Source organism: Anser anser, assembly GCF_964211835.1.
Source record: "Anser anser genome assembly, chromosome: Z".
Taxonomy (NCBI): domain Eukaryota; kingdom Metazoa; phylum Chordata; class Aves; order Anseriformes; family Anatidae; genus Anser; species Anser anser.
In genome coordinates this window covers 24,189,353-24,206,386 of record NC_139723.1, presented here as the reverse complement: position 1 = coordinate 24,206,386, position 17,034 = coordinate 24,189,353, and the positions used below count along the sequence as shown (strand labels likewise).

Here is a 17,034-nt window from a genome sequence, read left to right as displayed (position 1 = left end):
ACAAGGACATCGAGGCCCTGGAGCGTGTCCAGAGAAGGACTACAAAGCTGGTGAAGGGCCTGGAACACAAGTCCTGTGAGGAGCGGCTGAGGGAGCTGGGGTTGTTTAGTCTGGAGAAGAGGAGGCTCAGGGGAGACATTATTGCTCTCTACAACTACCTGGAAGGAAGGTGTGGGGAGCTGGGGGTCAGCTGCTTCTTGCAGATAACTAGTGACAGGACTAGAGGGAATGGCCTCAAGTTGCGCCAGTGGAGGTTTAGGTTGGAAATTAGGAGACATTTCTTCTCAGAAAGAGCAGTCAGGCATTGGAACGGGTTGCCCATAGAAGTGGTGGAGTCACTGTCTCTGGGGGTGTTTAAGGAAAGGTTGGACATGGTGCTTATGTACACAGTTTAGTGGGCGATATTGGTGGTAGGGGGGTGGTTAGACTAGATGATCTTGGAGGTTTTTTCCAACCCTAATGATTCTATGATTTTTTTCTAAAGTATTCAGATAAACTGAGATTTATCAGTAAGTTCATGTACTCGTCTCTTTTAGCAACACAATGACCAGAATATTAGCAGCAATGTGAATACCCATGTAATCAGAAATCCAGGTAAGAAATCTTAAATATGATCTTGTGCTAGATATCTTATTTTTTTAGTATATTTCATTTCACATACCCTTATCTATCACCTAGATCTGTGTCCTATACTGCAAAATTTGGTAGAGATAGGCACACTAGTATAAATAAACTAGTTTGAAGAAATTCAGCAGAGCACAGACTGAGCCTGGTACTTACTGGGTTGAGCAGCAAGTTAGTTGAACATCCTTTAAAAAAAAATAAATGGAAACCTACATTTTGTATTTTATTTTGGCGAGGTAGAGAAGTCTACTCAAACCTTTAAACTTCATAGAAATTCTTTGCCCATTTGTAAGCCATTGTAGTGTCAAAAAAAAAAAGCCTCAGAGAAAAAAAAAATCAAACAGCAGTATTGTCAAAAATAAAATACATCCCATATAACTAATTGCAAACTGTGACTTCAATTGTGACTTCAAGATACAGTTTTCTATGTTCCCACACCTGCATTCTTGTAATATTTTTATGTAATATTTTAGTTATATTATCATGTATTTAAAATCAACATATTTTTAGAACAGTATAGGAATGCTAGTAATGCTTGTAATGCTGTAGTAATAGTAAATGCTGTAGTAAATTGCTAATAGTGAAATGCTATAGTAATGCTACTAGTTTGTACATTTAAAATGTCATCTTGTTGTTGGGGGCCTTTCCTATTTAGAGAGGAAGTTGCTGCCATTCTGTCTAGAATTGCTCTACCAAAGGCATTTCTACTCACCCCTTATTTGGACCGCATTTAGCCCGTCCATTCAGTTTGTAAGGGTGAGAAGCTCGGTTTCTGACCCCTACATGTTACATTTCTAGATTGCTTCCCTCTTACATCATCCGCAGTAGTGTGTTTGTCTTTCAGCTACTTAGATCATATTTCTGCCAAATTATAATGTTGTCATATTCTTTTAAGTCTGATAAGTAGAAGTACTGTTTGAATTAGGTGAAGAAGAGAATTTATAGTATATGAGACTTCCTCATAACCTCTGATTTATTAAACAGATGTAGAAAGACTGAAAGAGACTACAAATCATGATGACAGTAGCAGAGACAGTTACTCTTCTGATAGACATCTGTCACAATACCATGATCATCACAAAGACCGGCATCAGGGAGATGCTTACAAGAAAAGTGACTCTAGGAAAAGGCCATATTCAGCCTTCAGCAATGGAAAAGATCACAGAGACTGGGATCACTACAAACAAGACAGCAGGTGAGTTTCTCCAGAATTCCCTTCCTGTTTTTGTAGTGTGCTCATAGGAATCACCAAAGTATATTTTTTGAGTAATGCAAAATTACAAAGAGGATATATCTCTAATGCAGTTCTGTTGAATTGACATAACTGTAGTTACTACTGTGTGTTCAGTTAACATTAATCTAATATAAAAACTTGTATTTTTTAGATACTACAGTGATAGTAAACATAGAAAGTTAGATGACCACAGGAGCAGAGACCACAGGTCAAACCTGGAAGGAAATTTAAAAGACAGCCGGCCTCATTCAGATCACCGTTCCCATTCAGACCACAGGATACATTCAGATCACCGTTCTGCTTCAGAGTACAGCCATCATAAATCTTCCAGAGATTATAGGTACCACTCAGACTGGCAAATGGACCACAGAGCTTCTGGTAGTGGCCCAAGGTCACCACTAGATCAGAGGTCTCCTTATGGTTCAAGATCTCCCCTGGGACACAGGTCTCCATTTGAACACTCATCAGATCACAAAAGTACACCTGAACATACATGGAGTAGCCGGAAGACATAACAAAGACTGACATTTTCTGGACCTTCTTTTAGCCATATACAGTAAACTAACACAGTAATTGCCTTACATGACTTGAAAGATATGGACTGGATATTCTATCAGTAGCAGTATTGTTACTTCTTTCCAGGATGCAAGGTCTATTATCCCAACAGAAGAAAAATATTTTTGTATTTAAAGTTTATGCTGCACTGTGCTGCAAATGTTGTGGCACTTTTTTTTAAGAAATGGAAGATGTTTACTTTTACAGGGACCTCAACACTGCCCCTTTCAGACTGGATCTTACTATAAAACTCTTCATGTCAAAGTGATTTTAGGCTGAACACAGTTTAAATTATGTTTGTAAATGAACTTTTAAACACTGACCTGTGCTCATGTTTCAGGAAGGAATGAGGAGTTTATTTTTTTTTGTTTCTTAGTAAAGAACTCTCAAGGACTTTGTTCACTTTCCAAAGCTACTTGTTTACATTGTACACTGCGACCACCTTGCCACTTTTCATCACAAGCTTGAATATTTAAATTCTGTACCTATAACTGTAAAATAGCCAGGATTTCTCCTGTTTGTGATCAGCTATAATGCCTTTTTATGAAACAAACAAACAAAAAAAATTAAAAAACAACAACACCAACAAATGGCTGTAAATTATTGTAAATTAATTAAATGAGCTTTTTCCCCACTCAGGCTTTTTTTGACTGTTCCTTTCCCCACCAACTCAGGCCTTCTTGTCACAAGTATGAAAGAAAGTCAGTGTACTTAAATGTTTTAATAAAATATCTTGATGGAATCAGAATGTAAAAATGGGGAAAGGGAATATTTTATTCCATTTAGTGCTCCTTTTTTTATTGGATACTTCAGATACTTTTTTTTTTTCTATTAAACTGTCAGTGTTGTGATTGTTGTAATGAAATCGTGAGAAATATCCAGCTAAACTGTGCTCTGGAAAGCTTTTCAGGTGCATTGGTTTTAAAGAAGGAGCGTTCAATATCTGAACACTTCAGAACCCAAATCAGCCAAAATTTGTTGTAAATCCATTTGTTTTCCCTCTTTAACATGGGCAATAATGTCAAATGTGCTATGCAGCCAGTTAATATTTTAGAAGATTTGAATGACTTTATTAACAGAATTGTTACAATGCACACTGATTGTACATAGATAACTTCTATCTGAAAAATTAAATTTAAACTAAAAGGATATGTGGGCTCTTGTAGTTTTCTGCTGTGTTTTGCTGTACAGCGTACCCTTTTCTGTTTTAACCATAAAAATATTAATCTCTTAAATACTAAATTTTAATACATAACTTGATGACTTGGGAAGATATCTAGTAGTCTGACATCATGTGGTTGAATCCATATCTGTTCCTCCAATTTCTCTTGCAATGTTGAGCATTGTTTCCAATTAACTGAATCTATATGAACACATTAATAAAGAACCAAAATCTGTCCACCCAGTATCTTGGGGTCATATTATAGGTACAGTTGCTGCCCACTAGGTTGATAACATTTAAACTAATTTAAGGTAGGCTGGGACTCAATTAATGCTTCTTCATATCTTAGCTTTTTACCTTCCCAGGTCTGGGAGGATTTGCGTTTTTCTGCTTTTAAGCTTAATTGCTGAAACAGTGTTCAACCAGTGATGCCTAGTAAGGTTATGGATTTCTGTCATGCATTTTCCACATCCAATGGCAAAAATGAAAAACATGGAGCATCTCAAACCACTGCCTGATTCTTACTGCTTGGGTAGTGAAAAGGAATCAGGAACCTATTAATAGAGCATTGAGAGCAGTCCCACCAAATCTGGTTTGCTGTCAGTGTAGCTACCTTATGGCATTGTGACTCATCATGTTTCATGTGATATGATTATTGTATGTCTGCTTTTGTTTAAGGTATCTCAGGTCTGTCTGAAATAAGCAAGACAGAACACACTTAACTGGTGGCTTTGATGGTCAGGATCTTTGGTAATTTGTCTGTTTAGCCTGGTTTTATACGAATGTATTTAGAGATTTACAAATCACATTTACAGTGGTTTAAATTTTCCCATGCTTATTCCCATTAAGTCTTAAGTGTGAATTTTAGTGATGGAGATAACCTCCATTACTTACGAGGCTGACTGTTAATGGTGTATACTTTCCTGTTTAGTAGAATCCCATATCCTCCTCAGATAAGCCATTTAGGATTCATTTTCTATGCACTCAGATTTGACCTTTATTTTGTAATGAAAGGCCTTTGTTCATTTGTAATGAAAGATCTTTGAGGAATGTGGCCAGTTCTGAAGCATCCATTTTACATTAGCCTTTTGCTTCAGATCTTGGTGTTGCTTATCTGTAAGATGTTTAGGAAAGCAAGAATTCTCTTGGCTGGAAGAGAACTCCTGGTATGGCTGTTGATAAAGATTCAGTTGTTTCATCCACCGTGCATGAAGGCTTAAGATTTCCATCTTAATCATGTACATATATCTAATATACCTTTCCCGATACTGCCTAAGAAAATGAGATTGCTGGTCAGCCAGGGAAAAAAAAAATGCATGTTAGAAATGCATTGCTGCTGTTCGTTTTAATAGCAGAAATGCATTATATGACTGGTTAACGTTAGTTTATCTGCTGTTGTGATGGCGTCACCATTTACCAGTCACTATGTTTTCCCCATTTTGATCTTAATTGCAGGTGCCCCGTCATCTGAGCAACACTCAAAGAGCCTGTGGTTTCTGAGAGAGACTTTCACTACTGTCAGATAGAGGACTTGCAGAGTCAAACACCAGCCTGGCAGTTTTCAAACACCAGATGGCAGTTTCTGCAGAAACCTGGCACTCCCACAAAAAGGAGTGTGTCCTTACTGCTGTCTGAGACCAGGACAGCACAGTAACAGAGAGGGCTGCCTCCCTAGGTTGGGTAAATTTGATGACATTTGCATTCCTTATTTTTAGAGCTTGGTTTTGTCCCTGCACTATCCTCTGTCATCAATAAAGGAGTCTTAGTGGTATTTGTTACTTCACTGGTGTTACCATTTAGCTGTAGTTTTCCCATCTAAAGTGTAAAATCTCAATGAAGTATTCTTGTAGCAATGTATTTTAAGGGGCACTTTTTCAGTCTCAATATTATGTTCTCAATATAAATCTCAGTATTATGTGTTAGTGGCTCAGTGGTCAATGACAAGAGATTTTTTGGCAGGTAATGACCTCCCTCTTAGGAATGTAGACAAAGACACTAAAGATACTACATCATGATGCTGGTTTTCTTGTTTCTGATGAGACATTTTCTTACTAGTATCTCTGTGATCATGTTTTATTTGAACAGAAAACTTAACTGAATCTTAGTCCCTCTTGGGTACCAAGGCTGAAATGAGATCATCTGGTTTATTTATTTATTTTTTTTAACCTTCATAGAAATAAGACTCTTGCTATTAAATAATATTAATATTCTATTTAATAATATTATCTCTATAATAATATTATCTCTATTAAATAATATTATTATTCCAATCGGTAACGGGTAACTGGTATGAATCAGCCACTTGTACTGGTTGAAGTTTGTTATGATAAATGTACAATGCTGTCACTTGTATCTCTGCTCATTCTTTCAACAAGCAGAAGACCAGCATGGTTACACCTGCAATTTAAGCTGTGTTCTTAAAAGTTTCTGGTCAAGCTTTTATATGTGAAATGCTCCAGAAGAGGTAGTGAAGAAGTTTGATTATATGAGGCAATGCTAGCAGCAGAAAGAAAAAGAGACTCCTGGAATTCATGAAATGTTTCTTATCCTTTTCATTTTCCTCTGTAGTCCAGTCATTCATCTTAAGATATTAAGTCGAGAATAACAGAGTCATGAGGAGCATGTTCTGGTCCCTTCATCCCTGTGCTAGCACACTGATTGGGGTCAGTGAAAGATTTCCCTGTGTACATGGCTAATACTAAAGCAAATGGCTATTTCTGGTGTGTCTTTGCAGCCTGCTAACCCTACAAACTTATTTCTAACTATCTTTTTAAATAATTTTGAAAGCTATAAATAAATGGGAAATTACTTTTGGGTGAATACAGACATTTAGTGATAATTGTTGATTTTCATTAAAAAAGAAAGAAACTCCATTGTTGTTTTCAAAAGAAAATGGTAGGACCAGGAATAGCTAATATGCAAAAAGGGTAATTCTGCTTTTTTAATTTATGTGATGTTATCTGTAGCATTTTTATAAACCTAATGTGAAAGCTGCTTACTTTGTTTTAAAAGTTGAGAAAGCATTAGGCCTTTAATGTATATTTTAAGTGGGAATTGCACTGATACAAAAATATAGAAGGAGAATAAATTTGTAAAAGATCTTAGACGTTTGTTCATATTCTGTATGACATATTGTAGGAAAAAAAAATGCAGCAGTAGGGTGTATTTTTTTTTATTTGAAAAGTAGTAAGTCTTGGATAAGTATCTGCCTTTCACTTTACTCCAGAACTTCATTATATACCTACACTGATAACGAAATCTGCATGCATATATTGCAGTTTATCAAGACTGTGTTTCTAACTTATTTTCTTCTGTTCTATAGTATGTCTTATCTTCATGAATCTTAATCATTCATGGAAAGTAAAACAAGCAACAGTCCTTTGAGATATACTTTATCTGGATTTTATGAAGAAACTTTCAGGGTGTTGGGTTTGGTCTGGCTTGACCATGGCAGGCAGCTCAGTCCCACACAGCTTCTCACTCACTGTCCCGCAGCAGGAAGAAATCTGCCAGTCCAAGTGCAAAGCATTGGCTGTTATCAAAAGGTTCCCAGATGCAACAGGGTGGGTTATAAGGAGTATAGCAAACAACAGAAGCAAAAGCAGCCACTAACAAGCACTAGACTCTAATATACAGTAAGGCAAGCGCAGGAGCCTGCCAACTAGCACATACAACATATATAAATTTTGTCTAGCACACTCCACACTGCAATCAAAGCTGTCATCATCTCAAGCCCCTTAAGCCCATCTTCGAGCCTCACATTGAGCAACAAAAAGTACTGCTGCAGTTTAAGCTCACAGGCAGCAAGCCCCACACAGCCACTTGCTCACACTCCTCAACCACTGGGATGGGAGAGATTATCAGAAAAATAAAAGTGTGCAAACTCAGGTTGACATAAAGACAGTTCACTGGGTAAAGCCAAAGCCACAACCAGAAGCAAAGCAAAACAAGGAATTCACTGCTTCCCATTGGCACGCAGGTGTTCACCATTTCCAGCAAAGCAGGGCTCATCACGTGTGACTGTTACCTGGGAAGACAAACATGTTCACTCCAAACACCCCTCCTTCCTCCTTCTTTACCCCCATTTTATTGCTGACCATGACACCACATGGCATGGGACATCCCTCTGGCCAGCCTGGGCCAGCTGTCCTGGTTCTGTCCCCTCCCAGCTCCTGGTGCACCCTCAGCCTCCTCGCTGGCAGGGCAGCAACAGGAGCTGAAAAGTCCTGGGCTCTGTGCGAGCGCTGCTCTGCAACAACCAAAACATCGGTGTGTTACCAACACTGTTTTCAAAATAGTCCAAAGCAAAGTATCACATGCCACTGAGAAGAAAATTGATGCTATCCTAGACAACACCAGGATGGTGATTAATAATAATTCTGTATTTAGTCAACACCTGATACCCAACTGTAACCCCAACCTACTTAGTCCAATCTTGATCTGTTACACTACTTTAGTAGTAGTAGTAGTAGTAGTAGTAGTAGTAGTAGTAGTAGTATAGCTAGCTATGTAATGGTCTACATTAATATCTTTAAATTGTATGTGAAGTAGCTGAACCTTGGTTAGCTGCTTAACGTTTCCGGAACAAGTGTTCCACAACCTTCAGTCACAGTCAGTGATGTGGCATCATGTGGAAGTTTCTATACACCTGGGTTTTTTCCATCACAGGACTACCACAGATGTACATTGTACATACAAAAGATGTATCAGTAGACAGTCAATGGATGTCTATTTTACCCAGTCCTCTTAAAGCATTTCTGGGAGCTTATGTTATCTTCTGCAATGATTGTAGAATATGATATAAAGAAGAAATGGATAGATTTGCCCACCACTTGGCTGCAGAAGATTCCGCAGCACTTTGGGAAAACGACAGCAGGACACAGACTGCCACAAAAAAAAATTCATACTATGTACAGATGAATCTTGGGCCACATTTAAAGGGCATCTGGTAAAGAATTCTACAACGAATGGGCCATAGGCCAGATCTGGCTGGCAAACCACAGAATGTCACATTCTTGCCGAGAAAATCAGCCTAGCAGTACCACTTCTATTCTGGAATTGATTTGCAAACCTTTAATACCACATAGTGCCTTTTTGTGTGAATTTTGCAAATGAAAGCCAGTGAAAATACCCTTTAGTGACTAAGGCCATATGAAATCTTTTCCTGTTTAGTATTTTCTGCCAAAAATATTAATTGTAAATTTGAGCAAATTGGTGTTTCTAATTGTGGAAGCTGGGAACAATTGTTCTCTCATAGCTAGAGGTACCATGTTCGTAACAACAGAAAGGAGGGCATTGCTGGACGAATGATGATCCCATGCCAAGTTGGGGGGCCTGGCAATACTCTGTGGGGGAGAGGAGTCTGGTGAGCATGTATTTCTAGGGTACCAGCCCAGAGATGGTGCCCTGAAACACTGCCAGCCCCTCTGACCCTGCTGTCCCAACCTGAAGTATCCCAGCCCAGTCTGGCACTGATGGCCTTGATTTTCTCAGCCCAAATTCTCAGCTCACTGCTTCACCCTCAGAGTTCCTCACCATATATTTTTGTCAGTCCACACCAGGGACAAAGAATGAAAGCCATCCTCATGGCAATCTGCCCCCAGCTCTATTTCATTTTTCTACAGAAGCCAACTGCACACTCCAATTGGTTTTCCCCAAAGCCTCCAACCCAGTGCCCTCGTGTTCATAGCCTGCAGTTTCATTTTTGGAACATGCTGCTGTTTCTATCACTAGCCAGCTCCTACCTTCACTCCAGGCTGGCTGCTGCAGCTGGCAAAACCTGTGCATCCCTGTAAAATGAAAGCCCAAGTAAAAGTTCTCATTTCCCTGAGGATTTTGTAAACCCTTGTCACTCTTTCCCAAAAGCCACTGAGGAAGTTTTCAAAGAGAACAAGAGGACATCCCAAGGGAACATGTATTCTGGATTGTGTGCTGTGTTCCTGGGAAATGCTTAAGGAAGAGCTTGGATCTAAGTTCATACTGCTAAGATGGGGGCTTGCCGTAATAACTGTCAGGCTAAAAATGTGGTGTGCTGCAAGTCACAAGCTGTTAACAAGGAACTGGCAAAACTGCTAGAACTGGTTAAACCAGAGTGCTCCAGGGCACAGAGGTTTAATAAGGATGTTGCAATAGCCCTGTTTTTGACAGTTTGGCAGACTATCAGAGTAGCTTGATTATGGGTGAAATACTAAAATTAAAATGTCGTCATTGTAAGAGGAGCTACTGTGAAAGTATGTTTCCTGAGCTTCACTGAAAGTGATCTGAAAAAAAGAATAATTATTAAAGCCTTACGGAAACCTCTGATGAAAGAATTCAAGAGATTTTAAAACATAAACTTTAGGTCCTGTTAGAAAAAGGTATATACATCCATTTTGAGTTCATATACTCAGGGTGAAGCCCAAGGAACATACTTGGAATTATTAATTTGCAAAAGGTGAATATTTTGTCACAGGTTTTTCAGCAAGCTCAGTTTTTAAGTCTGTCTTCTCTGAAAATAAACAACCTGTGTCAGAAAAACAGATCTGATCACATGCAATAAATGAATTAAAGAGGTTTTTGTACTCCTGCACTCAAAGACCTCCACTGAGATTTAATTGCAATAAATTTAGTACTTGCTGAAGTAATTGGAACATTTGGAAAAGAATCTTCTTGCTCATCATTTAAAACTGTCTACTGTCTTTGGTTGGTATTAACCCTGGTGCTGATAGGTGACTGTACCTGTAGTGCACAGCCCAATTAACACTATCAAATGTTTCTTTAACATTGCTTGCACACCACAGAGAAGGAAAAAAGAACTTTGAAGCTTTGGTATTTGTGAGCTTATCAAATCATTGTTCTCTTAAGTGAAGCTCAATTTAATGTTACTTTAGAAGTTCTGAAATGCTTAAGATTATATTCTGTGAAACTATGTTTATCAGTATCAAAATTAAGAGCTAGGTCCTGTGAATTTTGGGACCACAAAATGTAGTTAATGATTGAGCAATACACACAGCTACCAGGGCGCTGAGCATCCATAATAAAACTGTCAGAAGTCCAAGGCCTTTCAGTTCATTTTTCTGGAACTGTCTGCTCCTTCCCTTTTTGGCACTGTTTACAAAGAAGCTGTTGATACAAAATATAGGTTTTTTTTTTTGTTTTGTTTTGTTTTGTTTTGTTTTTAATATAAAAAATAGGTTTTGGGGATTTGATCTTGTTCTTCATGTAATGAAATCTGCAGATACATTCTCTTTGGAGAATGGAATAGGGAGGATATCAGTTTTAAAAGATTGCCAACAGAAAACTGTATTTTTATCTCACTGAAGTTAATCAAGACCATAAAACCTAGAAAGGTGAGTTCTAATCCAGTCTCTTTTTTTTTTTTTTTTTCTCATGAAAGTAATCAGGGCTAGAAAATTAACCTTACCTCCCAAGATCTTGAGGGTTCACTAAGTCATGTCAAATTCCAGACAATTATATCTGACAAGTTAGGAACCAGTCATTCATTAACCTTGATGCAAGGAAACATGCTCAGGAAAGAGATACCTCATTATGAGTTTTAATTAAAAATAAAATAAAATAAAATAAAATAAAATAAATAAAATAAAATAAAATAAAATAAAATAAAATAAAATAAAATAAAATAAAATAAAATAAAATAAAATAAAATAAAATAAAATAAATAAAATAAAATAAAATAAAATAATAATAAAATAATAAAATAAAATGTAAATGAATCACTGCTTCCTTCAGTTTAGTGTTTTAAAACTGTGTTTTCCCCTTCAAATATATTCCACTGGGACAATCTCTAGCCAGTAATTGGAGAGAGAGATAGAGATGTTCAGAGTGTACATCCTTTAGCTAACAGATAGTTTGCCCTGCAGGTCCTGCATGTTCAAGGCAAGATTTTAATGTATATAGAGCAATTTTATCTGGTGTGATATTTTTGATAATGCAGACTTCCACATACTATTTTGACTAAGCGAATTCATAAAAAGAGAGATAATATTTACACTCCAACAAGAGTATAACAAAATTATTAGAAAAAATATAAAATTAAATAAAAAGGACATTATGCCAAATTATCAGTCTGCAGGTATGTCTATCATCTTTTGAAATAGTTACCTTTGTGAAGTCCAATGATGTAGCTGCAGAAAATCACAAAGATGACTGTCTTTCTGCAGTTTTAAAATTCTAGAGAAACTCCCTAATCTTGAATGCAAGTGAAAATAAACTCTTTCCATATATTCTGCCATTGTGTGTCCTAAACTATGACAGAGCAACTAGATTTTTGTTTATTTATGTTCTTTCAAATTACAGTACTGGAAAAAAAAAAAAAGAAAAAAAAAAAGAAAAAGTATGATACATCTTAAAGATTGCATTTAAATTTATCAGACAATTTGGTTTTAAATTTTTGAATATTCCATTTGTATGTAAGGATCACTCTTGCAGTTAGGTAGAAAGTTATTCTACTAGGGAGAACACAATGTTATTTAAGTATAAAATTCAAAACATACCATATTATTAAAAGCAAAAATGATATTTCCATAATTTCAACAATACATTGAAATTACTTATTTGAAATTTGCTTACATTAACTATAAGTAAGTTCTTTTTCCATTTGTAATCCAAAGATTTTATATAGAGGTTTGTAGCGTAATAAAACATATAGAATAAAAAATTGTGGACTGAGAACTTAGCACTTAAAAAAAAAAAAGTAATAATTTCTTTTACATAGTAAGGACTCAAAACTGAAGTAAGAATATTTTTGATAAGAATATTTTCAATTTCTTTTACAGGTATGTAAGAGTAACTTGACATTTGCATAACTGCAAATGTCCAAATTCAAATGTTTGGACATTCCAGAACTAAGTGTGCTTGTAGAGTCTTAATTCAGAGTCTTCTAGACAATCCTGATGATGCAAATTTAATGACCAAATAGTACCAAACTATTTTTTTGTAGGGAAGTCCACTTCATTCATGATGGAGAGAACATGAAAAATACCATGTCATATATATTTATTATTTTATTTTATTTTATTTTTATTTTATTTTATTTTATTTTATTTTATTTTATTTTATTTTATTTTATTTTATTTTATTATTTTATTTTATTTCTATTTATTTTATTTTATCATCATTCAGTATATGATCACTGAATTCAAGTCTAATCATTTTTTTTCTCAGGTACACTATGATGCATTCAGTTTACTATTGCAAACACTTAAAAATGTATTTTTTGTGAGATTAGCTGGTATTATTCCAAGATAACAGCAGGGGTCACGAGACACATATTAGATAGTAGAAATGTCATTAACAACCATTGTTTTTGAGCACCAAAATACTTTAATGTGCGTATCTTATTGTTTACTTTGGACCTTCTCACTTAATATCTGAGCTCATTCAAGCGTTCTCAAAGCAGGGCCTCAGGTTCCAGCAGGAAGACAAACACAGCTGATGCCAGGGGATCCTGCTTGGTAGGCAGGGAGGTGGAACATGCTCATTCAATTGACTGAAAAATTGCTAGTTTGTGGGAATTCCGATTACTAACCCAAATCTTTTCACTGGTTCTTCGCTTAAAAATATTTTTTTCAGCAGAAGTGAGATGCAAAATGAGAAAGCTAAAAGCAGGCATATTAAGGGAGAACTGTTTGGGTTATGCATAAGTTTGCAAATTCTGGAAATGAACAACTTGAGACAGATGTGGTCATATTTCTCCATGGCAGGGACCTGTGTGTAATTGTCTTCCTCTCTTTTTCACATACCAAAATTTGAGCACTAAATTAAACAAAAAGTTTAGAATTCAGCTTCAGAATGCCAATGCACCAATGTTGTTCAGACAAAATCTCTTCTTTGCAAATTTTTTTGAACACAAGCACCTGTCACAGTCATGAGGACAACTCAGGCTCTTGCACAAGTGTCTGTGAGAGAGCAAATGTGAAACAGCCACAAACATCCCTTGGTTCTCTCTTCCTGTCTGTTGTGAAGAAGGAACACAATGGAATGTAATCTCAAAACTAAACACAGGAGCACTCAGGTACTGGCCTTGTCAGTGTCCCACATAGTGTGAATACACCCTGGTATTCCCAGATGACACAACTACACAGAGTGATAGAGTAAGTAACTTCGAGGCTATGTAGTCTATCATCTGTGGAAAACATTTTCTTAGTTAGTTGTGGTCTCATTAAACATTGTGGCTGACTATTCTAGTGCATCTTCCATCTGCTTTGGGAGTGTGATGACATGGTAAACCTGTAGAGCCTCAAATCTTTCCACCTTTTCCAAATACTGAACCTGCTTGTAAGGCAGACACAAAGTCTGGGAAACCAGCACTAAAATAATAGTTCCAGAGACACTGTGTAAAACCTGAATTTCAGCTATCCGTGGAAGAAGTTGCTCTATAGTCATCAATGGAAAGTCTAGCACTCAGGTAGATAAATATCCACAACACCCACAAGTTAGTAATTATACTGACATAATACACATTTAACCACATAAACTTGGTCACCATTCTCAGACTCTTTTGAGCCAGGTGCCTGATGTTTCTGCTGTGGGTGTACAGAAGATTCCAGAAAATGGAGAACACTTAGTACGCATCCCATGCATCTACAACAGATTTTAACTTGGCAAGGCATGGGTTTTTGAAGAGGATTTCCTGATCCCTTTCTTTTTATGCACTTTGATTTACACTGTAAAGCAGTTTCCCTCTGCATAGGACAGGTTCATTGCAGATGCAGCCAAAGGGGAAGACACCTTCTGAGCAGACAAGCCACCAGACCAGATCAAAACCTGGCAGATATGACCTCCTTCTCCCTCAAGGTGTGAGGTGTGGATGCTGGGTCCTCAATTCCAGATGTTTTGCTCTGCAATCCTACCATGCTGCATGACTTGCCAATGTAGACATAGCTTTTCTCTCCCCTAGGGAAAGCAGTGACAGAGTGCAGAGCTGCACTGGAAAGTTTTCACCCCCAAGCCTGCGTATGTCTTGTGATGTTGTTGCCTCCCACAGGTGCAGGGACATCACATCTCTCCTCTCTGTGCCAATTCCAGTGCTTTCAGAGTCAAACCGTGTCTCCCACACAGGGGTACAAAAAGGTATGCCATGGTACCTGCCATGTTAGGAGCTTTTAGCTTATTGAGTAAGAATTTTAATGAGATAGTGAGGTGCTCTCCATTTACACCAAATATTCTGTCTTATATTAAAAGAAATTGCTTTGACAGTCAATTCAGACAAAATAAGTACAAGTTACTGTACAAGTTACTGTACTATGCACATGGTGTATAAAGCATGTCAGCTTGATTAACTGGAACATGTCTAAAAATTCAGGTTCTCAGGGATTCTCATTTCTTCAGTCATTTTTCCCCTGACAGAAGTGACCATGAAACAGCCCTGTGGAGGCTACTGTAAATGTTTGCTTGTAGTTTCAGGTCTCTCAAATACTTTATTGCTTTTGCAATCATTCTTTAGATACTAGCTGCTCTTACTTTTGTCTTTTAACATGATTTTAGAAAATGAAAATATGGAGAGTTTATGTGAGTGAACAGAGAATATTGCACTATTTGCTAATCAGAAAGTGCTGCTTGAAGTGCAAACTGTTTTATTTATTAAGCTTCATTTCATTTTATTTTATAAATTAATTTTGAATCATATAGTCTATGTAACAGTGCATACTTTCTTTTCTCCCTTATTCTGACATTCAATCTTCTCATAAATTAGAGATATGTTTTTATAATCAGGGCTTCATTTTTCATCCTGTGTAGAAGATGGAGGGGGAAGAGGATGTTCCATCTCTTGCCAGACGTTCAGGGAAGCAGCCTGAGCCACTAGAGGGAGGTGCACAGCCAGCTGGATTAGGCAGCTGATGGGCTGAAATGCTCTCTGCAGAAAATTTGCATCAAGGTTCCAGGTTTTAAGATGGCATAGGTGGGAAAACTTAATGGTTAAAAGAAATTTGCTACAGACTTTTGCATGAACAATCATACATAAATGTTAAATAGTGATTTTTCTAAACTTACTGTCAATGATAAGTAATTTTGAAGAATACACTACCATGAGTACTTTTAATGAGGATGATTTTTTTTTTTCTGAAGCATTGGAGATGCTTGATTGTTTATTAGATATTAAACATTTTTGATGATTAGCCATAAGGTTCTTTGTATTTATTTTCACCTTTGTGAGTAGTTCAGTTTAACAGGTGATATTTTGATATTTCCTGTGGTCTGTTCATTTCTCTCAAATCTAAGTTATATGTAAATTACATATATTAGCTCAATTTTGAGTTTCAGAAGGAACTAATCTTCCCAAAATTAATTCCAGCATTGAAAATTTGAGAATGAGACAGTTGGCACAATTAATTTTGGATCCTTCTAGTCTATGACGTGAGACGTGTTTTATTTTCCCTATGAAAAAATAATCAGATTCTAAAATGATCTTTATGAAACAAATACGGGGAAGTCATCATGGCTGTTTCTGACTGCATTGCTTAAAATGCATATTTCTAGGAAAGCTTACAGCATCAGGAAAAAGGAAGAAAAGAGAGAGCAAAGAATAATAGAGTCTAGGAGAAGACCTTTGAAGTGAATGTTTCAGCTCATGGTTAAAGGAAGTGGATGGAGCTTTTGTCATCGATCTGGATGACATCATGATAGCACCATGCTATTCTTAAGGTATCTGAAAATGAACAAAAGACAGAAAGAGAAAAGGAGAGTCTTTCCAGCTATCTACAAATCTTAGGGCCTAGGGCAGTACCTCTCATTCATGTTAGCCTCTGCCTGACTTCACATAATCACACGTCCAAGTAGCCATAAGGGATGTGACAGCTTCTCTGAGATGCAGAGGGGGCAAGCAGAGTCTGTGCAGATTGGTGTGGGAAATAGAGACTCCCAGGAGGGCAAAGTCTAGAAACTGGTGTCTTTTAGGTCTCAGGAGAGGTCTTCTGCCCCACCTGCAGGTCTGCACTGACAGAAGGGGTTCATTGGTAGCAGATGAGGGGCTGGGAGTTGTGACCAGCAAAGAGCCACAGCTGGCTGTGCCTGAACCCCCAGAGCAGCACCAGCAGGAGGTGGCTGCAGTGGGAAACCCCCTGCTCTAGCGGCAGAGGTCCCTGGCTGCTGACCTGGCCTAGGCCAAGGTCAAGGGAGGTTTGCTCTTTGCCGAAGTCTGGGACTGGTACATTCCGGGGAGGCCACCAAAGCTTGTCTGGCCCTTGGACTGCTCTCCCCTGCTGCCTGTCCACATGAGCACCAGTGATGCAATCGGGGAGACCTGAAGCACAGCACCAGTGACTCCATGGCTCTAAAGGTAAGGGCACCATGGCCCAGTGGTGTCTCCTCTGTCATGCCAGTGACAGGGAAGAGCTTGAGGAGAAGTGGATGGACCCTGCAGGTCAACAGCTGTTTTGCAGCTGGTGTCAACAGCAGGGTTTCATCTTTCATGACTGCAGGACCATCTCTGAGGATCAAAGACCCTCCTGACTTTATGTAG

General features: G+C 37.6%; 1 protein-coding gene and 1 long non-coding RNA gene across 4 annotated transcripts in view; one reads left to right on the top strand and one right to left on the bottom strand.

Moving 5' to 3' along the window:
* Positions 1-3,814, top strand: part of CHD1 (chromodomain helicase DNA binding protein 1) — a 55,006-nt gene extending 51,192 nt beyond the window's left edge. For both annotated transcript variants that reach the window (XM_083816513.1, XM_083816512.1), the window contains 3 exons: positions 537-594; positions 1,609-1,819; positions 2,010-3,814. In XM_083816513.1, the coding sequence (XP_083672639.1) occupies positions 537-594; positions 1,609-1,819; positions 2,010-2,373 (633 nt within the window). In that variant the 3' untranslated portion in view covers positions 2,374-3,814. The remainder of the gene's footprint in view (positions 1-536; positions 595-1,608; positions 1,820-2,009) is intronic.
* LOC310890139 overlaps positions 1-17,034 on the bottom strand; it is a 764,802-nt gene that overhangs the window by 511,825 nt on the left and 235,943 nt on the right. The window lies entirely within an intron of this gene.